This window comes from Carassius gibelio, chromosome B7 (assembly GCF_023724105.1).
Source record: "Carassius gibelio isolate Cgi1373 ecotype wild population from Czech Republic chromosome B7, carGib1.2-hapl.c, whole genome shotgun sequence".
NCBI lineage: Eukaryota > Metazoa > Chordata > Actinopteri > Cypriniformes > Cyprinidae > Carassius > Carassius gibelio.
Genome location: NC_068402.1, coordinates 14,545,703 through 14,573,524, shown reverse-complemented (window position 1 = coordinate 14,573,524; position 27,822 = coordinate 14,545,703). Strand labels below are relative to the sequence as shown.

The 27,822-nt window shown below is 37.0% G+C and overlaps 1 protein-coding gene across 1 annotated transcript in view; it reads right to left on the bottom strand.

Moving 5' to 3' along the window:
- fam189a1 (family with sequence similarity 189 member A1) overlaps positions 1-26,447 on the bottom strand; it is a 94,544-nt gene extending 68,097 nt beyond the window's left edge. The window contains exon 1 of the mRNA XM_052561639.1: positions 25,634-26,447. Within this exon, the coding sequence (XP_052417599.1) occupies positions 25,634-25,858 (225 nt within the window). The 5' untranslated portion in view covers positions 25,859-26,447. The remainder of the gene's footprint in view (positions 1-25,633) is intronic.
- Between the last annotated feature and the right edge of the window lie 1,375 nt (positions 26,448-27,822).

Genomic DNA, 27,822 nt, shown 5'->3' with positions numbered 1-27,822 from the left:
AGAGGCCAGATGTGAAAAGAAGAGACTCTCACTGCGGGAACTATTCCCCCTCTTTCTCTGTCTCATACATTTTGTGCTTTAGAGATGACTTTAGCCAGTTTAATCACTAATGACTTCTAAATTGAATTTAGCTCAAATTAAAAAAGCAAAATCAAATAGGAGACGGAGCGTGCTGTAAGCACTCCTCCGGGTCGCTCTCTTAAAACAGCTGAAGCTGGCTTTCCACCTTTATTTATTTTTATTTTTTCCAACTAATAAGATGGATTATTGCAGCCTCTTGTACCAATCTCTATGTAAATTTTAATTACAATTTGATTCATGTTGTATTGCCAAGGCTGAAAGTGCTGATACACAGAAGTGCCATTTTCAGTCCCAATAGCCCCTTACAGCCTCAGTGTTTCCCCCAAAAAACAACTGACGTTTGATTCAAATGACAGCTAGAGGACACTTCCCTCAAATAATAAAAGGAAAGCATGTTACTGGCAAAGTCAGTAACACCCACCTCACAATAGCCACGATGAAACAATTTCACACAGAGGAAACTTTTCTTTTCTTAAAACACTGAATCATTTTAGGTTGATTTAAAGCTTAATTAAATGAAATACATCGACCATGTTGTGAACATCTAAAATAGCGATTTGGGCTCAAATGCTTCCATAATGTAATTATCTCGAAATAGCAGTGGGTTCCATCAACACAATATAATGTGAAGACATCTAAACACTGTTTAACATTGACCTCTCAATGACAATGATGCTCTATTATACCTCAATTATATCACTGTACAGTAAGGATATATATTGGACCTGATCTACAATGATGAATACTTACTGGTGGAGCAAAACAAGGTATCAAAAGGTATTTGTGTTTGTTTGAGCATTTACAGGGCAGAATGATCACATGGCACAGAACAAACATGCGTAAAGTCTCCCATCACAGCTGGCAACCAGAGATGTGCATGGCTATTGAAGCTGATGTGCCAGGCTTTAATTCATACACTGGTGGCCAATCAGAGAGTACTGGCCCACACACACACACACACACACACACACACAACAGAGGCAGGATCACAGGAGCCAATAAGACTCCCTGCAGGCTGGTTAGATCAATGGCAATATAAATACCACTGCTGATTGTTGTAAGACTGAATAAGTGTAAATCCTTTTTGAAAAATCAATACAGAAAAAGAGCTACAACTGCAAAAATTTCATTGAGATAATTCATGTTTAAAATCTCTCAAGCATAAACCTGAAACTATAAAATGCCTAGCTCTAAATTTATCAGCTACATAAAAATGAAATAATATAAAAATCTGGTTCCTCAAACCTGTCATATGTCATTTAAAATCTGGTTATTTCTAAAAATCCATGGCTAGTTTTGACACTTTTTAGTTATTCAGTAAATGCTAGTCTATTGTATAGCACAATACAGTCATTTTTGTTCACTTTTTCTTTTTAGAGTTAAATATGTGACATTCAGTGTGTAGTGACTAGTGACAGCAAGTTCTGCAGATTGGATATAAAAACCATTTCGATTTGTGTGTGAACAGCTCCTGTGCCAAAGTATACTACTGATAAAACCAGGACTGTACTGGCATTTCGTTTTTATTGCCATTGCTTGTCCCAGACCTTGATTGGTATGCACACTCTGGCTATCTGCTGCTCAAAATAAAATGTACACATTTTCTTGGCAGTCAGTTTAATAGGAAAGTATCTTCCAAGAAAATAAATAAATACAGATTGATAATCAGGGAATTGTTCTAGTAAGTAGAGCATTAATGGATGGAAATGATCAGTAATATGAGGGTTATTTTCTCACTTGCACATCAGATTGGATCGCTGGGAATGCAGTGAGAGAGAGCAGGGCCTTGTGCATCAGGTACTGCAGAGGTAGAGACAGCCCCAGTCACCCACAGGCTATCACCCATCTGAGATAAAGCAGAGCGCTAATGTCTGCTCACAAACAAACATTTCGCTAATCCATACTGGATTTAGTATATTAGATGCAATGTCTTGAATGATAGGGTTAGGATTTAGAAAATAAGTGTGAATGCTTTCATTTTAAAACTCAAACCCATAAATCAGCGCCCACCCAACCCCCCAACAAACCTGTTGATATCTTTATATTTAATGCAGAGCAACTGATAAGCCTTTCAGATGCCCTCACAAGTAGGTTTCTGATGTTACTTTGTTTCATATTACTTGTGAGGATATAAAAAAATGGCCCTCACAACTAAGTATTTATAAACTTTGTATTGAAAAAAAATTATTGACTTCAAATCTTACCAGCCATTGAGATTTAATTTCATGAATAGAAATACACACACACACGTTTGCTTTTGTGAAAAGTGGGGATATCCCATAGGAGTAATTGTTTTTATACTGTAGAAACTCTATATTTTATTGCCCTACACCAAGCCTACACCTAACCCTAACCCTCACAGGAAACTTTGTGCATTTTTACTTTCTCAAAAAAACTCATTCTGTATGTTTTATAAGCGTTTTAAAAAATGGGGACATGGGTTAGGTCCTCATAAGTCACCCTCTCCTTGTAATACCTGTGTCATACCCATGTCATTATACAAATTTGTGTCCTGATATGTCTCAAAAACATGCCCACACACACACACACACACACACACACACACAGATAGAGAGAGCGTGTGAGAGAGAGATCCTTACAGTAAAAAACTTCCTGCATTTTTTTGACAAAAAGAAAAAGAAAAGAAATTAAACTAAACTTTATTTTTTTTTTACCAATAAGGACTTCCTCAAAAAGATATATAGATATATTTATTTATATTTATCTCATTTTTGGGTACAAATTTGTCCTCAAAATATGTTTAAGTAGGTACACATTAGGGCTGTGCAAATAATTGGATGAGATTGACATTGACATCTCGTCAGTAAACCGGTTCTGTGATTGGTAGTAAATTACCAACACCTGCTTTCAGACAGAGCGGTATTTACTACACAGAGCCATAGTAAGCTACGCAATATCCCGTTCATAATCGCAGATGAATAGTATTTTTTTATGAACGCGATATTGCCTAGCTTGTCAGTGAATGTCATGTACAAATGAATGCATTCTTCCTGTCATTAGCGACTTTGTAGCGAATCCATCTCTGACACTCTACAACTACAGACTGATGAAGATGAGTAACGACCCGTACACACAGAGCATCTGATCCTACTAATGATGTATAGTTTATAATGCTTAATCACAAATGTCTTTGGCAGAGGCAGATATGCAGGTAATTAGTAGAAAAAGTCAAATTATGTTCATGCAAATTTCTCTTTTATTTATCACTGTGAAATTCTGGTTGATCAGGCTCAAACCAAACAAAAAAAAAGATTGTTTTAGTCTTTAATGAAAACTGTGTAATATTTGTGCACATAAAAATGTGTTTATAATTTTGCAACAGTTATTCTTCTCAAGTAATGGAGGAGGTGTTTAACTAGAACAGAAATAATGGCTCCTGGTCTAGCCCAGGTTATTATTTTATAAGGCTCCTTCACTGCACATCATTAAATCTATCAGCTTCTTAACTTGAACTTACTCCTCTTTAGAAAGGATATGTATGTGAGACTGCAAGAGAAGCATGAGAAACATGAAGGAGGAGTGTGGGCTTTATGAGTGTTCATCTGGCACTAGCACTAAGGGCCGTATTTCACCTCTCTCTCCCCAGAGGATTATTAATAGAACTGTAACAACCCACCTCCTTCCCTGCTGTTAATCTACAAGCCAACATGTGTTTCATACACAAATGCATGATTACACACATCAAAAATCAGTAAGATATGCATCTACATTGAAGTGGCTTTACATTTAGTTAATTGCAGACACTTCCTGACCAAAGCAACCAACAGCAAACAGAAAATTGGCACTCATTAATTCAGCATATAAAGCCTATAAAATATTGGTAAAAAAAAAACAAAAACAAAAAAACATGATTGCCCTTTTGGGATACGTCTGTAACTTTTTTCTATCAATCAGGATTCTGGACAGATCTGAAATTACCTATGGCACTGTAGATGCATATTTACAGAGATACTGCCAACTGATTCTGATAATCAATAAATATTTAATCTAAAATCTATAATATTTGTCAGGTGGTCATTGTTGGAAATGTGTTACTTCTAGACATGAGAATGTCTGTTTTTCTATGGCAAGGTTGGTTCTAAACTGTTTTTGGAAAATATTGCAATTAAGAAAAATCATGATTGAAATGATTGAAAATCAAGCCCTGAAAACAAAGTGTTTCAATTAAGGGTGAGCATTTCAGTTTATCATCTACCTAATTTATTTTTACAGGCTTATTATTATTATTCCTTTTGTCTATAATCCTTTTGCCATAAATTGTTTTTTTATGAGCAAACAAACCAACGTTCATTAAATCTAAATAAGCATATAGATTATTTTCTGTCCACACACACACACACACAAAAAATCGAATCAATATGTGGAGGAAACAGAGCTGTTCAAAATGGTGGTCTGGAGAAAGAAAAAAATCTTGTTCAATGGTTCAAAAGTCTAAAAAGGAAACGTGGGGTGTCAGGCATCATGCACTTTTTTTCTTTTTTTTAGCTGACCACATAAAAAAAAAATCTGCAGGTATTATTTTGCAAAGTTGAGTTCAATTACTTGAGTGTAATGGGACACATGACCCCTAATTTCACAGATCAAAGGAGGAGTATGCATACGTCAGCATACAAACTGAGTGAGTGAGCAGTCTTTCAATCCTCTCTAAGCCACTTTAAAGACCTTTAAAGAGGCAGTTTGCCATGAAATGCTGCATTGCGAATCAGTTCTAGGCTCACAAGTAAGAAAGTGACAGAATGGCATTAATATTATCTCAGTAAAAACGGATAAGATAACAAAAAGATCAACCGGAGTAATTCCAAGTCATTATAAAGTATGGGTTTATCTTATAATAATGCAAAAATCCACAAGCAAACACAGACATGTGCTTTCAGGCACAAAGAGCAGTGCTAAAACCCTCTTAAATACAGTAAAATAAGTAAATACTATAAATAAAATAAACCACTATAATTACTACAGCCTCTTTATTTATTTTATGAAACTGTGACAAGAAAAAAATAAAATAAACAGTTCTCCTCAAAATGAAAATTCATTTCAAATCTCTTTCTTCTATTGAACATGAAAGAAGATATTTTAAAGAATGTTGTAAACCAGTTTCTGGCTCCCACTGATTTCAAATAGCATTTTTCTCACGCTATGGAAGTCAGTGGGGACCAGCTACTGTCTGGTTACCCACATTCTTCAGAATATCTGCTTTTGTATTCCGCAAAAGACAAAAACTCATACACATTTGGTGCAACTTGAGGCTGAATAAATGATGACAGAATTGTCATTTTTCTGGGTGAACAATTCCAAGTCTACAACAGCAAAAAAAAGCAATTAAAAAGCAAACAAAGGTGAGCTGGACTTCACTAGAAAGCCATTCAGATGATACAAATTGAATATTTTCCATCATTCTGTCATTTATTCACACTGAATGCAGGATATATGACAAGCATTCAGCCAAACGGCTTTTCTGGATGGATGCCAATGATACTCTCCAGCACCTTCATTTAACGGGAGGATGAGGGAGCATAAAAATAGTCATGTCAAGTTGAAACTCCTCATTGTCATCACCATTTATCAATGGCTACATTTACAAATGATGTTTACTGTTATCATGGCATTAAGAATCCATTACTACATTTGTTAATGCCGTATGTGTAATCAGCTGTCAACTTCTCCTCTCCCTGCTTTTCTCTATGACCCTGAGCACTTCTGGATATCAGCTGGTCTTCATCGCTGCCGCAATGTGGGTGCTAAAGATTTCACAAAGCACACACACTTTCTGTAAGAAAGAACAGCATCAAAACTCTACAATAAACTATGACATGTCAGTTCCAAAAACAGCACGTTAATGAAGCGTCACCACCACAACCGACCCTAAATCCATCCAAGGACCTCCACAATACAGAGACAATTTTATACAAACAGTCCTATTTGAAGACATTAAAAGACATTCAAAGAGTAGGACTCTTTTTCATAATACGCAAGGAGACTGTACTTCAACCTGGCAGTATAACAGCACACTTAACACCCTGCTCTGGGTGAAATATATTGTAATTATACACACACCGCATTACTTCAGTTGGCCATTTATCAAAGAGATTTTGCAGGTCCGCAGAATTATTAAAGCATTTTGAAGATTTAGGTATGTCAGAAATGTGACTCAAGCTAGAATGAACTATATTTACTGCACTTTTAAGCTACCTTGTATCATGATGTCTGTCAGGACGTATTTTCAGAGTGAAAGCTAGGTCTGAAAATCCTTTAACAGAAGCCTAGCTCTCTTATAGTCTCAGTTACCTAAAGGTTTCCTGTAAGAAACATGCAGAGGTATAAACTCTCCCCATTTATCTCAACTCCAGCCATCCAACATTATCATCCTGGCTCCACATATGGGAAGCACTAAATTGCCAAAATAAGTATTTTTCTCTTGATTTTGCTTCACTAAAGATATCTAAACCTCGTTAAAACGAGATCGATTTAATTGAGAAGCAAAATTGCGGTTTAAAAAGAGAAGGCTTGTGTATATCTTAAATGAAGTTTACTATCTTTATTTATTTGTTTTACATTTTACGAAAACCTCTTCCACATGTGCTTCTTCATTATTTGGTCCCACTTTAGTTTAAATGGCCTTAACCACTATTTACTTACATTTAAATTAATCATTTGATACAATGCACTTATTGTGTACATACATGATTTAACATTGCACTTCTATTTTAAAAAACACCTGCATGTAATTATATTATATGCATGCATGTCATTCATTTCAGTAATTATATGAAAATTGAACTGTTGACTTAATTCACCCTTAAAGGGATAGTTCACCCCAAAATGAAAATTCTGTCATTAATTACTCGCCCTCATGTTGTTCCTGTAAAACCTTCGTTCAACTTCGGAACACAAATTGTTCTCTTATCGTTTCATAACATTACAGTTGAACCACTGATGTCACATGTATTATATATATAAAAAAATCTCATAAAATGGGTAGGACAAGGTGTATGAAGCGATTCAGATATAGACAATATAATAAAAGTCTCTACAGTAGCCACAGAAATGGAAGGGATTATTTGTGGCGTTTCAGCACATAGCTTTACCCCTGCCAATGACAAGCAAGGAGAGATGCATCTCAGGAGAAAAGTGGTAGAATGAGATGCATAGAATGGGAGTGTGCACGAGGGTGAATGTGAATGCTAGGAAAAACCTTTTCCCACCCCACAACAGAATAAATGACAGGAGGATGGATGCAGGCTCCAAGAAAAGCACAATATTGAGGTATTCCTCATCACAGGGCTTCTGTGGACCTCATATATCTGGTGCTACTTCAGGACATGCGCTTCCTACCGTATGGTGTGCTACAACAACAAACAATGTTTTTTCCTCATGCCTTTATATAGATTCATTTAGGGGACCCCATCAAAGGCAAAACGCACCATCCTAACTCATCCACTCCCTCTAGCTGGTATAAAACCGCTGTACCTTTGGTGTCCCTTCAGAAGATGCTTCAAGGGAAGCTTTGATGTGTTTTGATGCTATGTGTTTCACATCAAAAGAAATAGCAGCAGATGTGATCAGCAACACTGTGCTGCTGAGGACCGTTTACTTGCACTCCCTCCAACGCCAAAAAACACACGAGATAACAGGGATATCTCACTGAGAGACTGGAAAAAAGAAAAGATGGAGAGTCGGAGGTGAGTATTGCATCACGATAGCAGACACAGTGCTCACACTTTAAACTGTCTAGACTGCGTAATTGAAAATGACCGAAAATTTCTTTTTTGAAGTCAGGCCGCCTTTGGGGATCTCAAATCAAGATACAGTATAAATGAATCTTGCTATCCATGCTAACAGAAATACAGCAGTCATCATGAATCCATGGCCACATTGCTGCTAATGAATGTGACATGATAGCGTCTGGAAATATACTAATAATCAGGGCAAGGATGCAGTGGGATCTGTGTCCTTATGCACACCTGTGCATTTTGTATCAGTAATTCTGTGTCAGTAATGGAGTTTTTCCCTTTTTCCTTCCTGTGTGGCCGTCCTCTCTTCTTCTCCACCGTATCTGAATGCTACACACTCTGCTTTCACAGTTATTTGGCATCTCAGGGCTCCCTCGGGCCTCTGCGCCGATCCGCAGCGAGTCCTGTGCTAAGAGCGCAGGGATTCAGGCATTTACCATTTTCAAACCAGCAGCTGTCGGGGAGCATATGAGTAACAGCTGAATGACGCACGTCACGAGTGCTGAAGCGGGCCGCTTCTCTGAAGAATTACAATTAGACTCTGGGTGAGTCAGTGAGAGAACAAAACACAACCCTGAAGAATATAATGACAAACACCTTGAATTTTATTTTCTACATTTTTTTGCGTGGGGGTTTTTGAGGATCCATATATAATAACAAAAGTTATTTTTCTGTCGAAAATGAGTTATCAAATACCCATAGGCCAGAGGGCCAAATTTCTCTTTGAAAGTAAAAAAATTAATAAATCACATAATTACATTTTCTTGTTACAGTAGTTAGGTTACTGCAAGATGTTGTGAAAACTTAAAATTCCTTATATTAATTTTCTTTCAGCTTATGAATTAAAGTTTTATAAAAAAAATTACACATTAAAATATAGCAAAATAGAAAACAGTTGTTTTCATTTGTAATAATATCTCACAAAATTACTGTTTTTACTGTATTTTTGATTGCAACCCTCGTGAGAATAATAGACTTGAATCTTACTGAACCCGAAAATTTGAAAAGTATCTGAAAATAAGGGTTGAAATCAGACAGTTTAAGATATGATATTGATTCTCATAGCCAGCGATAAAATATTTGCCTCAAAAAAATTCTACAATACGATTACAATACATTTTGATTCAGGTGTATATTGATCAAGTTATCAATATTATGATAGTATCCATGTTACACTGATATAAACAGTCAGAAATTAGTTGTATTGACAGCAACTGAGCAGATCAGAAACTGTACATATGATGCAAAAAAAAAAAAAAAGTTTAAGTTTAATAGCTGTGTACTCTACTGCAGACACCTGGGTGTTGGGGATTTTTCAACTTGTTCAACATGGAGGAAAAACAAGTCTAGGTAAAACAATGTGAGAAATCCATTGTGTAACTGTAGGATTCGACCAATAAATAAGCCGAGCACAATTTCCCAGGTATTCATCTTCTGATTGACAGGGCGAGTCCTCCATTAACATTCACAGTTGTGCGTACCCCTGACTCAACTGAAGCACCGCTTGCCCGGTGCTATTAATCAGGCATTAGAAGCAGCAGCACCATCAGCCTCGTCCTCACAGGTCAGACAGTGAGAGAGCTCGAGGATGTGAGCTACAGCTCAGCTCAGCCTCGGGATAGGAGAAGCAGGTGAGAGCGACATGCAGACATCACAGCAGACACATGAGCTGACACCAGAGAGAGGCGGCACAGAGATGGGGTCACGCAAGTTACAGGGGAATAAAAATAGTGTTTTCTGCTCAGTTTACATACGAGGAGACCCAGACAGTGTCTGCAACATCTTATGTACTGATTTGAAGGGAATATGATGAAATGTTATTGGCAACTGGAATCATTATCAAATTAGTCAAAATATTTTATAAACAAAACAGTGATGGATGGCTGATGTGCAGAACCTTGTGAATGACAGGCCAATTTCCATTCTGTGGAAATCTGCTGAGCTTTCTCCATTTTTTGGCACAGATGCCGTGTGGGCCTGCTTGTGAGGGATGTTGTCATTTACAAGGTAATAGAAAATGTGTTCTTTTAAACGCCTTCCTCTCCCATTTTTGCTCCTGTTCCAATTCTGTCTCTCTCTCTCACATACACACACACACACACACACACACACACACACTCATCTTAGTCTCTTTCTGCCCTCATCTATCTTAATCTCTCCTCCTCGTCATTCATCAGACACACACACTCAGCAGTTTTCCACTGGTGGTTTGGACAGGAAAGGTTTTGGCCAGGTGGTTGGTGCTGTAAAAGGTCCTCTCTTCTAGGTCCTGGCAGTACTGTACGTCCGTGTTTTCAGCCAAGAGACAAAGACCAACAGCATCTCTCTCTGGTGCCAGGACCAACTCTGTATCGTATGCTTTCTTCTCTTTCATGATGAATCTTTTACTTAACTTCTTTTTTTAAGAGCTCTATGTTTTTTTCTGCATTTAAAGAACAACATCCAATATGGACGTGAAATTGAGATTTTAAATCATCATTACAGTGATGGACTCTGTATTGGCAAGATCAAGCACATGTAAAAACATGCTTATTATTGCTAAATAAAACTAAAACCTTTAAATAATAATAATAATTATAAACTTATTTTATTTTAAGCTGCCCAGACAAAATGTTTTAGTTTAATTTGAAGTGCATATAAATATATAAATCTAAATAAACTAAAACTTATTAAAACTACTACACACATATTTAAAAACAAAACAAAAACTAATAAAAATGACAAAAACAACAAAATTACTAAAACTTTATGACTGAAGTGAAAACGAGAAATATATAAAGAATTTCTAATTCAAAATACTAATAAAAACTATAATGTACATCAATATTACTAAAATAACTCCACTAAAAAAGACTTAATTTCATGAATATTACATCTGAAAGCTTGTTTTTTGTTTGTTTTCTATAAGCAAAAAGTACATTTTGGGAAAAAATGACAGTGAAAGCAACAAAACATTTTGTCAGCAGAATCGCTTGAACTTTTCTCCTTAAATTAGCATCACTTTTTCTGTCACTTCTGCATTGTAACATTTAATTTTCTTTTCCAGTGCTTTGATGTTGGCATAAAGACGAGGCTTCTTTGATTTTCATGCGAGCATGAGATGTGGAAGGGAAGGCCATGAAAAACATTATAAAATTGCCACGTCAGTCTGATTAATTACACACCACTCCAGAAAATACACTTGAATCACGCTAACTCTAATATAGCTGCCCATCTCCCTGCCAAGCCAAATTTATGGATGTAATGTGGGAAAAGAAGAGAGAGGTGAGAAGTGCAGAGAGGCGGATGCTTAATCTGGAAAAAAGCAACAACAACAAAAAAAGCTTTAAGCTGATGAGGTTATTCTGAGGATTCCCTGGTGACCTTTTCTTTTTAAATATAATGTTTTTGCCACGTTATTGAAAAGACAGTAAAGCAGAGATGAAAGAGAGAGATAGAGAGAGGGAGAATGTGACTGGGATAGACATGAAGCCTGGTGCTTGACATGTGGAGCACGTATGCTATGCACTAGACCACAGCTCTGACCTGGGACCTTTTTCTTATTAGGAAGCAATAATTTGTCCGGTCTGTTCCTCCCACCCCATGCTGATGCCACATGAAGTCTTTAATGGGACATCCATCTTGGCTCGTCACATCGTTTCCTTCTGCTCTTCCCACCCTGGAGCTAATCTACTCTTTAGAGAAATTCCAGAAACATGGGCTGTCTAAACTTAGTTCACTACAAAACTAAAAAAAATCTCTATTCTTGTGTTTTTGTTTGTTTATTATAAAATTAATTATGAATGCAGGACATGTGGGTCTTTACAGTAGGATTGTCTTCAAGAAGTCATTATTCCTCAAAAAATACTGTCAATAACCTCAGGTTCTTTAGAATAATTGAAAAGCTGTGATGGCCATTGACCCCTGTTCTCTATATTAATAATGGTTAACCGTTTGACCTCTTGACCCACAGTATGTATCTCCTCGGCCTTGAGGTCTTGAATGCATTCGATGTGTACAATCACTCTCCCCTACTTGGAAATCTTTCTCCATCTCTTTCATTACAGCAATCTTTGAACGCTTAATCGGGAATATCCTGCTACAGTTTGAAAGTTTAGTGCAATGTAAACATTTTTAGACAAAAATGAACAGCTTTGTATTGTGTATCTTTACGTAATCATTTTCAACATCGTTGTTCTGACATGGCCATACCTCAGTGCACTGCTGGTATTCAGACCCCAGGTCGCACACCCTTTCCCAACAAGCACATTTTACTAATCAGAGCACAAAAGAGAGGCATACATCCAGCGTGCCATTGATCTGCTTTTGTAAAGGGCCACGCTTGGCTCATAAAGCCTCTTTGTGTCAGAAGGAAGTGGAGCATGTGGAAGCACATCCGATTGTTCACTCATTTGGGATGGATACAGAGCACGGCCTGACCCAGGACAGTTCATTTATGTGGCGCTGGTTACGCTCGCACACAGCACTGACCTATTGACCAGGTCCTGGTCCAGGAGTATCGGCTGTCTAACTGAAGGGATGTATATTTTGCTGCAATTATGCCATGTACTGACTGCCAACATATCTATGGCACAAAAAATGTATACTAGAAACAATTCTGCTCGTTTAACAAACACACTCAACCTTTCTAAACAAGACATCATTTACTTGACCTCATTCACCATTTCTAAACCTATTCTTTTGAGCACATAGTCCGATATTGTGTAGAACACTGCACTGTGCAATAGTTTTCATATACTGAAAGCATAGTGAAAAAGGTCTGTCAAGCTCCAAAAGAACAAAAGTGCACCATAAAAGTATCATAAAAATAGTCCATACCTGTACAGTATGACTCATGCAGTGCAAGTCTTTTGAAACTATAAGACAGCTTTTTGTGAGGAAAATTACAATCTAGCCATTTTCTGTAGACTTAGATCTCATTTACATATTTAAACTTAGTGTAATGTGACTAGCTACAAGACCACATAAATTGTTCCACCTTATTTTTAATGTAAGAGTAGATGAGGCCAATTTTACCTTAAATGTGTGAAGATTCGGGTATCAGCCGCTTCCAGTTTTCCAATTTTAGCTGTACAAAACTAGTCTATTATGCTGCTTGAAATTGTAAACTGGTTTCAGCTTGTTTTAATTTATTATCAAAATCATAATGGATTGGACAGATTGGTTTGGACTAGACTGTAGTGCAGCTCAAATAGTTTTACCATTTGCAGCAACTAATGAATCGGAAGTCTTGCACATTGACAGGAAAAAGCTTACTTCCACATTGAAAAATGCCAAGCATTTAGCATCACTGATGTCAATCCTGATGGGACACAAATTTATGGGCTAGGTTTGAATATGCAAAAGCACAAATGAGATTTGAGAGCTGTGGGGAGCGGGACAAGATACTAATGTATTAAACTCTGCACTAAACTACGGCATGATATTCCTTTACATAAATAAGAGAAAGAGATACACCTTTACAGTTAAGCATGAACAGATAGAGCAACAATATAACACTCCATCATATTTATATAAAACTTCATGGCACCTTTTCTATGGTGTGAGAGGTAATGCTGTGTAAAAGCTCTCTGACACACACACAGGCACTCTGACATTTTGTGAACATTTGTTTCCATATTGCTCATATACCCAACTGCACTCAAATCCCCATTTTATTTGAAAAAATACAAGAAAAAAAAAAAACAGTAGTTTTTGAGAACAGCATCATTTGTACTGCAAAAATATTAAGGTGTGTGTGTTGGTACACTGCTTTTCAAACGTTTAGGGTCAGTAAGATAAAAAAAATAATAATACAAATTAAAAATATATAAATGTAGATAGAATCTACTGACACTGACACAAGTCAAAGACACTGAAGACTTAGCAAAGGCTGCTAAAATTCTGTTTTACTATCAAAGGAATAAATTGCCATTTAAAATATATTGAAATAGAAATCAATATTTTAAAACTGTAACAATGTTTTACAATATTAGTGTTTTACTGCATTTATGAAGCCTTGGTGAGCATGAGGGATTACTAATAAAAATACAAAAATTCTTACCAACCCCAAACTTTTGTATATATTAGACCAGCCTGTAAACCATATAAGTATTACACGGTCAACAATAATTTTAAATATTCTTTTTCATAAAAAATCATTGCTCTATTTTTGCAGACCACAGAGAGAGTATGAGACACACCAAATGCAAGAGGGTGAACACAAGAGGTCGGTCATCTTGGACTTCAAACACACAAATCATTCACAAGCGCAAATGTCTGACACTGTATCTGTGAGGTCTGCATTGTGTGCATCTGTGGGGTTTAAGGAGCAGGAGAAAGGGGAGTGTACTCATTAACACATCTGCAGTCCACGGCGGGAAAATGTCTTTTATAGCCTACGAGATTTATCACTGCGAAGCTGCAGCACACTACTGCCTCATAACGGCTCTGACTCATCCCCTGAGCTCACATACAGACACACAATACACAACTCTTTAGACGCTTAGCTTCAATCTTTAACTGCACTGGGAGCAACAAAAGTTTGAAATGGCTTTCCACAACAACAGAAAAATGTGTCTGTATTGGCATTTGAGAGCAATATTTCTCTTTCTTTGTCTTCAAACACTCTGTTATCTCCAATAAAAGTGAGTGTGTGTGTGTGTGTGTGTGTAGAAGAGATTTCCACACTAATTACAAGTAGTACCTTTCATCACGTCATTCAGGGTCAATATTCAAAGCCACCGGTGATGTAAAAGGTTGAATGTGCTGTATGTTGCGTTTGATCATCAGAACGCCAGTGCAGGTGCGCTAGCCAGATCCAAACACGTCTTAATGATGCACGACAGCCTCGGGAGCAGATCACTTTGACAGCAGACACTGGATGCAATCCTTTAACTCAGATCTGAGAGGCAGTAGGCGTCTGCAAAGAGATCTGAGATGCATTATCTAAGGCGCAGGCATCCAAAGCGCCCACTGCAGACGGTGGCGAGCAGCAGATCCTAGCCCTTGGCCTGATTTTTTTGACGGACAGCTCACCAAATGGAAGCTAATACCTCTGGAGTAAGGCTAACTGTAGGAGTTGATCTTATTATGCCAACTTCTCGGTTACGCCTTTGCTGGAGCTCAAGCTTTTTCATGCTAAAGCTCATTAGATTTATATTAAAGGAAAATGCCACCATTTTTACATATTCCACTATGTTCTTCCCTCAGCTTAGACGAGTTGATACGTACCTTTCCCGTCTCAGTGTGTTCACTCAATCACTGTAACGTACGGCACCTCTTTGCTAGCATTTAGCTTAGCACCATTCATTCCTTAGGATCCAAACAGGGTTGAATTTAGAAGCTACCAAACACTTCCATGTTTTCCCTATTTAAAGATGGTTACATGAGTAGTTACATGAGTAAGTATGGTGACACAAAATAAACAGTGGTGATTTCCTAAGCAGATAAAAATGATGACTATAATGTATGGTGGAAGAGCACTTCGCAGCACTTAGACCTGGGTCCAGTAATATCATCACTCCTGAAAACTCCCTGTCCCCTTCGAAGACGTGCTGCAAAGTGTAACTACTCAAGTAACTGTCTTTAAATAGGGAAAACATGGAAGTGTTTGGTGGCTTCTAAATTTTTCCGTTTGGATCCTAAGGAATGAATGGTGCTAAGCTAAACGCTAGCATATCGCTACAGCGATTGAGTGCACACACTGAGATGGCAGAGGTACGTATCAACTCATCTAAGTTGAGGAAAGAACATAGTGGAATATGGAAAAATGGTGTCATTTTCCTATAATGCTCTTCTGCATAGATCAGAACACTGTATATCTCTTATTTGTGATCATCTTATATGGTTTACAAAGCGAGGTGGGAAGCTTGTAAAATTGTTAATCCTCTTTTTGCCTGCAGGTTTCCTTGCATAAAATTTATATTTTGCTGTTTGTTGGAAATTTATTCAGTATATCATTGAGGATTGCTTGCTTAGATTTTCATCACTAACACTATAAGGTTTTGTAATTGAACAATGAATAATACTTTTACAACATTTATTAATCTAGGTTTTAAATATAATTTTTTCTAAACTTTTTTTTTTTTGGAGTACAGAATAAAATCTTTGGGAAAACTGATCCTTACTAAAAAGTATTACACTGTAAAGAAGTGTTTGACAAGCGGGTCAAGATTCATGATGGGATGGACAGTCTATGTTACTTTAACTGATGTAGAGACAGTAACAGAAGCAGATGAGCAATGAGAGATGAATATTAGTGTAGCAAGGGTAGTCTGAGTCCCTGGAGAGGAGACGCTCAAATGATAGGAAAAATGAGCCTACTTATAATAAAGAATTGCACAATGAAAATGAATTACTACTGACCGCCGACACCTGAACAGCTTGCAGGCTCACAGGGGAGCTCGTAACATGCAGTGATTTCTGGGAGTGCACAAAAAATGAGGTCACCACAAAAGATTAATGACTAAGGCTGACATTACAAAGCTGCACGATACAGTCAAACAAAATAACCAGGCAGGAAATACATGCAAATCGAATCATTGATCGGAATCCATCTAATTAACTGATATAGCACACTTTGTCAGAGAATGGGTAATTTAACTGTGAGTGACGTGAGAGCAAATTCAGTAATGGAGTCTCCAGATTAACGTGATTGATTCAAGAAGTGTCCAGTGAATGAAGGCATGAGACCAACCACCATGGACCCTTGAGCTCCTAAATAAACTCATCCATTATCCTTCAAACCAATAATGTTAATGTGACCCTGGACCACAAAACCTGTCATAAGGATCCATTTTTGGAAATCGAATAAATAAGCTTTCAAATGATGTATGGTTTATTAAGATTTGACAATATTTGGCAGAGATACAACTATTTGAAAATCTGGAATCTGAGGGTACAAAAAAAATCTAAATATTGAGAAAATCGCCTTTAAAGTTGTATAAATGAAGTGCTTGGCGATGCATATTACTAATCCAAAATTAAGTTTTGATGTATTTATGGTAGGAAAATTTACAAAATATCTTCATAGATCAGAATCTTTACTTAATATCCTAATGATTTTTGGCATAAAAGAAAAGTCGATCATTTTGAATCAAAACCATCTCATCCCCCAAAGATACAGGTTTATGGGACTGACACTGCAGTTTTTGTTTTCTTTTGTATTCATTTACTCGTTATGTAATTTAAAAATACATTTTATTGGCATTCCGGTTGATACAATAAAATTAAACTATACAGTATTTTTGACTTGAATAATACCAGTTACTTTTCAGATTACCTGACAAAGCATTTTTCCATTGTTTTACAGAATGAGATTGAAATTTTACTGAAGCAAACACTTGTGGCACAACATTATCCTGCACCGATTCACAGACAAAGAGTGAAAAAGAATTTTAGATCAACACGACAGCCTTTATTACAACCCCAATTCCAGAGAAACTGGGACATTTTGTAAAATGCAATAAAATCAAGAATCTGTGATTTGTTCATTCTCTTCACCGTTTATGTAATTGACAAAAGTACAAAGAAAAGATTTCCAAAGTTTTCACTGACCAGACATGAACAAGTTTTTATTTTGATGGCTGCAACACACTCCAAAAAAGTAAGGACAGATGCATGTCTACCACATTGTCACATCAACCTTCCTTTTAACTGCAATGTTTCATCGTTTGGGAATTGAGGATACTAGTTGTTCAAGTTTTGTCTAGTCTCACTTGATAAGACTTCAGAAGCTCAGCAGTCTGTGATCGTCATTGTCTGTTTCTCCTTTTCATGACTAGTCATACATATTCAATAGGAGACAGATTGTCTTACACATTCACTCTGTCTTTACGAAACACAGTTGTAGCACATGCAGAATGAGAGCTGGCACTTGATCTAATAACCATGGACTTCCCACTTATCCATAAATGAATAAATATTTATTCTGCTGTTAAAAACAAATAAAGAAACCATGTAGGAGAGTGATTATTATGTGTAAGCAGTGAGAAACTCGATATTTGTGCAGTTTGCGCTGTGTAAAAAAAAAAAAAAAAGAATAGATTTGACAAACACACACATCAACCCGATCACTTTTGGGGCTGATCAAAGTTCAGTTTTAAAAAGTTACGTTAAAAACTAAGTTAAATTAAGGTACAGTTATTGGATAACTGAACACTGTATGGTTCAGGTTGCTGTATTAAAAAAAAAAGTTACAGTAAAGTTCTTGCAACGAGCCATCTTTGGTCTTTTTAGACAAAAAATGCTGTTGTAGCTTGTGTGCATCAGTGCATGTGGAAAAGAAGGTGTTTAAAAAGTACCGGTTAGATATAAACATGTCCTTAAAAACCACATAAAAACTAAATGAACAGTGGCGACTCGTGTTACACTTCAATCAAACATTCTCTTATTTCTAAGTGGGCATTTCATTACAGAAGAAGCTCAAATTGAACTGATAACATACAGCAGTGTCGTTCCATTCCCTGGAAAGAGATGATCATAGATAGAGTCACTGTCTGAACTCACAAGTAACTATCCACTTAGTATTAGTTAGCCTTCTACAGTGAGAATTATTGATGTGTTGGTAGACATGTGAGCAAGGACGCATTATTCTTTCAAGGTGTCAGTTATTCCACTTCCTTTAATGGGCTGCCATTTGCAGAAATTATGGATTACACATGGACTGCTCATGAAAATCTCATCTAAATATGGCCACCTGCGCCTGAGAAGTTTCATTAAATGAGATCCATCCCACCTCCTCAGTCTTTAATCATGTTTCATATTCAGAAACAATTACGCAAGGCAATTTAGCCAACCCAGGAAATGAACAACTCCCATCCAGGCCTTTTCTCTCAGGCAAACTTGTAATTTACCAATTAGTATGCAAAGAGATTTTAATTCTGCCAGCTCCACACACAAACCACAAAGGCGATTTTTTCTCTTTAACTCCATGTCTGGACCATTAATCACTAATCAAAGTTTTTAATGATGCAGAGACAGACACTTGAATATTTACACAAAGTTCTACTGCTGGCATACAGTTCTACTCTTTTTATGGTTAATCCTTGGATAGAAAAACAACATTATTGCTCTTGCATTATCAAAAGCAGTCCAGATTCAAGAAGAGTGAAATATTTTCCAATTAGGGAAGAAAATTCAATTTTGAAGTAAAATGCTAAAAATCTACAAATCTATATTTGGGAACTATGATTTAAAATAAAATGTTAGAAATTTGATTGGAACATTAATTCATTTTCCAATTTTAGCCATAAAATACAACCTGCTAAAGAGAACAAAATCTATCCCGTGGAAAGCCCTATCACACTGCAAATACGATGTTTGACCCATTATTTTTGTCCACCTCTCTCTTCCTTTCTCATCACATTGTTCCAATGAAAGAAGGCAACAAAGTATGATGTATTGAATGCAATGCATGGGCAAGGATCCATATAGAGAGTGGAAATAACAGAGGCTCCTCCTCTGCAAAGTATGAGATGAATTCTGGCATAAAGTAAACAGTGGTGACCACAATGAAATGAACTGATTAAACTGAGCTCGGGAGAACTGACAGTGTTTTTATTTGCGGGTATGCTGGCATGAAGAGGAAGGGAAAAGACAAGGATGGATTAGAAGAGCTGAAAGGAAAAGTTGAAGTTCAGAGCTGGGATGGGAGAGTTCACTCATTTGGGAATTCTGGAAATAAACCAAGTCTCGCACTCATTATCAAAAAAAATCACATTATTGCATGTAGATACAAAAAAACAATCTCTTCTACCCATCACGATCTAGTCTAATATAGACAACATTGCTGTAGTGCCTCGCGTGTGAAACCACATGATGCCCACACACTACGTGCTTACTGGTAAAGAAACATGGTAAAGTAAAGCTTAATGTTTGAAAACAGAACTTTAAATTATGAGCAGTGTTTTCTAAAAGCAAGAGGCCTGGAGTTTGATGTGTTCCTCCTGTTCTAAGTCTCTATGTCTGTGTAACACGAGTCCGTTCCATTGCTTGACTAATGTGCAGCCCAGCTGCAGAGCGTCTCTACAGCAAAAGCACACACTCAGCCAGATGAGAAGCTGACATCAGACATTTGTGAATATGGGATTAATTAATAAAAATACGAACTTCTGTATAGAACCCTACATGATATTAGGGACAAGCCAGATTTTATGGTTGCTGATTCATATTCTGGCCAATAAATGAAGAATATTATAGCAGTTTGAGTCATGTCTGGTGTAGAAAGAGTGTTAAGATGACATGCGCTCTTCAAGTGAGTGTTCTTTAAAGTGGTACATTTTTTATTTAAATAATCAATTAAAAAGCCTTGGTTTTTTTTGGACAATCTAAATTGTGGAATAGGTGGAAATGATTGAAGTCACAAAGAAACTTCTAGGACATTGGACTTGGTTCTAGGGATCAGTTGTTGATTGGGTTTTTTGAAAACAGATAAGATAAGCTTGAGCTTGCAGAGACAGGGTCTGTGCGGACTATATGACTGGAGTAGTCCTGTATGTCTCACAAGAGAAAAGTTTCACTGGAAGATCCAGTTATGACATTCTAATGAATATGGCCAAATAAAATAAAAACAAATGAAAAGAAGGGGGGAAAAGAAGCATATACATTCTGTATAACAGAGTGAAAATTATATTTTAATACAAACCCGATTTGCACTGAAATTAAAAATCAACTTATTTTAAGTTTAAACATTTGATATGTCATACAGTATATGTTGTATTCTGAATAAAATATTGAAATTTGAAACTTCCACATCATTGCATTCTGATTTTATAAAAAAAAATTTCAGGGTTTGTATAAAATTAAGTACGAATAACTTTTAAAATATCATGTTCACAATTCTCTTATGTTGGTTCATGGTCACATCCCATGCAGGTAAACAAATCTTTCTTTCACTTTTTATTAGCTGCAGTTCCTTTGTAAAGCCCCAGGTGTTCATGAATCTCAGGTTGGGAAACCCTGTTTATCACTTGTATGTAAACTTAATACACAAATTAATGAATAAATGAACAACCGAATGTACAATTAAACGTTTTAGGAATCAACAGCTGATGTGACATTTGAGCACTCACTAGCTCTGTGGGAGGTTGTGAGGAGGCAGTTGAATAAAACTAAATTCTGAATCAATGCACACACATCATCCTTTTTCTCAACCTTCTCCTGCAATGCCTTCAGAAGGACTCAGATTCAAAAGTTCTCAGTGATGCAGGGCACATGAAAGCGACGGAGGTGCATTCAGAGGACACTAACACACTACTGCAACCCACCTTTGCCAAACAGTGGTACATCTGTTTACACCACAGTCTGCCCCTTGAGAGTGTTCATCCTTAACCGTTTGCCGTGTGTAACTGTCAGTCAGGTTTGCCCTTGTTGCCAACTCCCTCTCCAAATGGAGCACTACAATGAATTTCATCCCAGAGTGGCCATCCAGAGCAGCAGGGCTACTTCAGATTGCCTCCACTCTGTGGGGGATAATGGGAAAAAGGGCACTAACTGACTCAGAGTTTATACAGAAAGTGAGGGAAGGTTTTCACTGAATTCACTAAATGCTGTTGCAAACATATCAAACTTCACGCATTCAAAAATATACAGTATACACAATACACTAAGAGACATTTTACACTGAGTAACTGTTCAAGACACTGAGGCCAACTGCAGTCTGGTTAATGTGCATACATTATTGTGTCTTAAAGTCTCTTAAAATTCTCATAATCAAAAATAGAAAAAAAAGAAAAAAAAATCACAATATCAAGGTACATTTATAAAGGTCAAAAAAAAAACAGACTGTTAACATTTCAGTCGAGCTAGAGTGTAGTCATCATGAAACCAAAGTTGTGACAGATTTCACAACCATATTGTGATGTACTTTCAAGTTTAACAGCTTTCAAATAATAATAATAATAAATAATAACAAATTGTATAATAATAATAAATTGTATAAATAATAATAAATTGTAGGGTAGTGCTTGATTATAGCCATCGTTTGATGATTGGACAGCAGCAGAGTCATTTCACAGGACGAGCATATTTTTATGAATTTTGATGAAATATTACAAGACCAAAAATATATATTTTTTTTAATAAACAATTTTTCACAAATACAAGTAGCATGCTTTAAAGAAAGCAAGGTTGAATTTATTTATTTTTTTAAAAGTTTAAAGACTGACTGAAATCAAACTTTTCAATAACATGTGGACATACTTATTGTACTGCATCACTGACTCAGCAACAGTTCGTTTTTTTTTTTTTTTTCAGTTCCAGTGTTGCTAGATTCAGCAGGAAACAGTTCAGGTCTGCGTGGAATGTGATATGACAGAGGGTCATTTCTTATAAGCCTGTTAGGACTCATTTTGTTACCCTACTGACATGTCTGTTTATGGCTGTCAGAGTTTCAACACCCCTCTGCCATATTCCTACCAACACTGAAGATTCTCTCCTTCAGACCGTGATAGCCCTTGAATGAGAGGATCTGTGTTTGAACAAAATGACTTGCAAAATAGTGAAAAGAGGAGAAACACAAGTAAAATTCTCATATGACGGTGGATTAACAAAATACTTCTGTGCACACATGAACACATGCACACAAATTCAGAGATGTCCTGCTGATCAGGCCTCCCTGCTGTGGTCAGAGACTTGATGCAGGCTCTCTGTGTCTTTCTGATGTTACAGCAAAGAAAAAGGGATGAGAGATGAGGGGGAGACGGGGGACATGAGGAGCAGAAAGCTGAGAGAAAAGATGTAAGGTTTCTTAACATGATCCCAACTGTTAACCTGAAGTCTTACCAGAAAAAAAGAGATGTTTTTGTTTTAAATCTTTTTCCTGCCTTTGTTCCTCAGCCTCTGCTCTATTCTGTCTTTAAAAAAAAAAGTAAAAAAAAAAAATGCTAGCTTTGCTAGTCAATTGGGCAAGTAGTACCTTTGTACCTTATCTACCCACAACCCATAACAGGGGTGGAACAATTCAGCTTACTCACGGTTAGGTTATGCACCATTTGGGGGTGCAAAAAGATACAGTCATGCCCCAAAATGTGGACACCCTTGGTAAATATGAACAAAGGCGGCTGTGAAAATTAATCTGCATTGTTAATCCTTATGATCTTTTATTTTTAAAAATTCACAAAACTCTACCCTTTCATTGGATAATACATTTTTTTCTGACTTTGAATTTAATGCCATTTCAAGCAATGACAGCAATATCTATACGGTTTAATGTGCTAAACTATATGTTAGAAATAAATACAAATTCAGTTTAGGACCTTATATTATTACAGAGATGTATGATATTTGTGCTTAATTATTTTTTAAATACCTCAAATTATTTGTTGTTTAAAAATTATGGGAGAAAAAAAAGGTGACCACAGGTAGTCTGTGGGTTAAGGTGATGGGTAAAACCATGGAAAAAACACAATTGGGCTATTTTTGTTTCGCAAACCTGGCAACCATGCAAAAGATATATATATAAAATAAAAGGATATATATTTATTTTGAAAGTAGCCTATTGAAAGCAATATTGGTCAAATATATTTTATCAATATTGAAAACTAAACCAATTACCAAATATACCAATATACTGGGCATCCTAAAAAGAAAAAGATTAGTGCAATATTAATTAGTGCTGCTAAATGATTAATGGCGATTGATCGCATCCAAAATTCGTTTTTGTTTACATAATATACTGTATGTATGTGTACTGTGTATATTTATTATTTATATATATATAAATACACACACATACATTATGTTTTGAAAATATTTACCTGTATATACATTTATATAAATATATTTAATATATAAACCATTTTTTTCTGAAATATATACATGCATGTGTTTGTATTTATATAAATATGCACAGTGTACACATATATTTTGTAAACAAATATATTTTGTAAACAAAAACTTTTATTTTGGATGCTATTAATCGCGATAAATCGTTTGACAGCACAAATTATAATAAATGAAAATAAACAGAAAACAAGTAACTACAGGGTAGTAGTAAAATTGGTTCTATAAAGAACATTTAACATCTATGGAACCTATCCAATGGACAAATGCTTCGTCATAGTTGAAAAATGTTCCTTAAATTATTAAAATGTTCCTGACACCAAGAAAAAAAGAGCTGTTTATTGAAAGGTTCTCTGCAGAACCCAAAATGATTCTTGTATGGCATGAACCATGGAGTGTAGGAACATGATGTAAAGAAATGTTAGTTACATTTGGAACATTTTAAATCAGTACATTTCCCCCCTGCACAAGGACAAGCACACATGCTGTTCATCCCCCTGCCCAGCTCACTCAAGACCACACCATTAATCCAGACTCTGATTGGGAAGTAATTCTGCAGAGCTCCATTATGTCCCAGCTGCTCAACCAACTCCTGTGAGGAGCACAGCATGTTCACCAGCTCTCTGGCGATATAACCTCAGGCCTGGACACGGTGATCTGCCCCCACCCCAACCCAGAGGCATAAAATGTATCCCAAAACCCAATTAAAACCAGCTAATCTTCCTGGCACCTTTAGTATACATCTACAGGAAAATCTATGACACAATACTGTTACAAGAAGCAGCTGAACTTTCTCACAGTCGTGTTTTCTTATCTGCAGTATTCAGTACATTCAGTGTCTGGAGAATGATCAGTGAGCCCTGATGTTTGACCTCTGACCCAAGGCTGGTTATCTTTGCCACCACACATGTCCCGTCCCATCTATTACATTTTCACAACCATAATTAACACCACTGAGCTTTTACATATGCCTTCCATGGGAAGAAATAAAGAGTGTGTGCCTTCATAAATATTTACTGTATGGCATTAAAATTTTAAGGTGTTGAAAATACTGTCCTACAAAAGTTTCTTGTACAAGTCCTGTAAAGATGAATCAGACGGTTGTGCTTATGCTGCTTTGTGAGGAGTATTTGCAATGTAATTGTTACTGAACACAGACAAAATAACACATGAGGATGACAAAATGGGGTGTAGCCAAATGGACAAATCCAGACATTTCAGAAATTCAAATAAAAAAAGGAATTAAAATATTAAAATAATAAGTCTAATCTCCCAAATTTTACAAGTTCTTTCTGAGTGTTTACTGTTAAAATATAATCTCAGTCTAAGAATCAATAAAAAATGAAGCATGCCAAGTGCTTGAAATGCAATGCAAGAAGCAGCAGTGTATAACAAGCACATTGAAAAAATGAGCAATCTGTCTTATAGGTTACAAATTTCCACGTTTATATTTACATAAAACAAGAAAACTTGGATGAATTAAAGCTGCTAAGCCATTTCTAAAGTGTGTATTGTGGTCAGACACTGTGGAAAAGAAGTGCTCTTATTGTGATTGATGAACGGAATTATTCCTGACTGAAAATCTAACAAGGATGCATTAATCAATACTAGCCAGAAACGAACAGCCTGTTGAAATACTTTCACACAGAACATCAACAGGCATAAGTGAGGTGCAAATGAATGTGCCTGATCTCCTCTAAGCATTTGGCTTCATTCTGCTGCATTATAAGAGGCAATTCACCAACCCACACAGCATTTCATAGGTGAGCTACCTGAGCCCAAGCAATAAAGCCGCTTCAAAGAGTCCCTCTGCCCCCCGAATTATTTATAGGCTACTTAATTTCGCATTTGGTGAATATTGTACCGCTGGCTCTCGATGATGATCTGGAGAATTGAATTATAAACTAAGAATGAGCCGCGCGTGATGTGCTTGCTGACTCTGCAGTTGCTGGGGGTCACAAATGGCGCGTAATATCATACCCCTGTTCAGGGGAAACTCACAAAAATACATTATCGTTGATCAATAAAAGACAACTTACCGAGAATCCAGCCCAAAAGGGACACGAATGTCTCACCCTCGGAGATGTAGTGAGGGCCAAAGCGGCGAAACTGACAGCCAAAATCAGACTCCCGAGGACCATCTGTGAAACTCCCAGAGAAAGCATGATGCGAGTCCGGGTTCGAAACTCCCTCAGCCGCGAGAGGCTGCGGGACAGAGATACCGGGCTCAGAGACCGACCCCTCGGCATTGCGCTCACGGGCATGGTCACGACTAACTGTTTAAACGAGACCAAAACTTGAGTTGAATCAGTGGACTTCGGGTTTACAGGATACCTCTGGGTTCAGCCGCGCAGACATACACAACGTAAAGACGAATTCATAGCGTGTAGCCAAGACATGCAGACCGTCATCCCGTTACACGAGGAACCTGACGAAGTCCTGCTCTCAGTGTAAGTGCGCTGTTTTCAAGCAGGTGTTTCAACTAGCGTTATCCAAAATCATTTCAGTGAGACAATGAGGTCAGCTCTGCGTAAACGCGCGCTGTATGGTCGGTCACCAGCTTCGAGAAAACGCACGGGATAGGTGATCCATCAAATCCGTTCACAGCCGTGACAGTCCGTTAATTAAACCTCGCACGGCTCTGAACAGAGAACGTCTAAATAATAAAGCCCGTGTTAAGAGAAACGAACTTAACATCGATCGCACGAACGTGACGCGTTTTGAGATTCCAAAACGCGTTCCCAATGTTCGACCTACAGTGTAATAACGTTCGTTCGAATCTTGAACAGCCGCAGCCTCGCGCTAGTAGTCTGTCAGTTAGATGTGTGAGCAGGTGCTCGGGTAGAGGAGGAGATGGACTGACGTGCCGCCATATGTAGATTCAGATAGATGGATGCGGGCAATGAACTCATTCGTGGAGCCATAAAAGCCAGAGTCCGTGAATGGATATAATGAGCCTACTCAATCTTACTTATTATTCATATTGTTACTTTTCATTAAACTGGCTTTAAGACTGAGCCTTTGCGTTCGGTTAATATGCCATTTAAGCAATGTCACAAGAGAAAGAGTTCTGCTGTACTGAATATTAGCAAGGCTCTTACCAGAAATTCAGTACTACTGGACCATTGTGATTATGGTTTTATAAAATTGGCAATTGGCATCCTCAAACTTTTGTTTCAGGCGAAAATTGGCTAATTTGGTAGGGATATTATTGTCTAAAAAGTCAAATCTTCAAGTTTAATGTGTCACCAAGCAACGCACATAATGAAAGCCGGTCTGGAACCAAGTATGTGAATGGAACGGAGCGACTGAGATTCTCCATTCTTAAATCGAGCCGTTCTGCACGGATTCCGCTGGAATTCCATCCCGTATTTTTATTTTCACTCCTGTTAGCTAGAGAGAGAAACCCGTACAGAGTTATCTAGAGCGAGAGGAAAATGCCAACCATTTAACTTTTTTAAACGCGCTCCTCGATGTAGTAACTTCACTCCGCTTCGATTTGTTACATAAAATAATTTTCTACTGAAAAAAAAAAAAAACTATTCACCGACTGACTCCTGACTAAAATTTCATAAAAACGGAGAAGCGAAGCGATACAAACGCTGAGACAACAGTTTAGTGCCCACTGATCTGCCAATCATGACCAAAATGTACTTCTAAGAGTATGTACAAAAATAATATAGGATAATTTAAACGCCCTCTCTATACATTGAAATGCAGACCGTACTGATTTAATGTGAACTTTTTTTTCTCTCTCTTTTTTTACAGGGTTGGGAGAAAAGTCACATAATCAGACCGGTTTATTTCCAGTTTGCCCATCTGAAAGATAGTCTATGTCAAAGCTCCGTGAAAGAAAGGATGTTAAACATGCCACAATATACGCAAATACAGCTAACATTACCATATTTGGTTCATGTAATATTTACAAGGCCTATAGTTAATGTATTAAGATAGCTATGTCTCACATAAATCATAACATACATAAACAGCAGTCACAGAGGAAAGCCCAGAGCCACAATTTTAATAACAGACTTATAAGCTATACAATTGCAGCTTTCAAAGTATAACACATCATGAAGGAAAAGTTCGAAGAATACTAAATTCATCATTGCCTTTCCCCCACAATTGCCTCATAGGAAAATAACACTTTGAAACTTTCTATAGTGTTAAGCAATTCTGACTGTAATGAAACACTTTGCTAACTTTTGATTATTTCTTAAAACAAGGC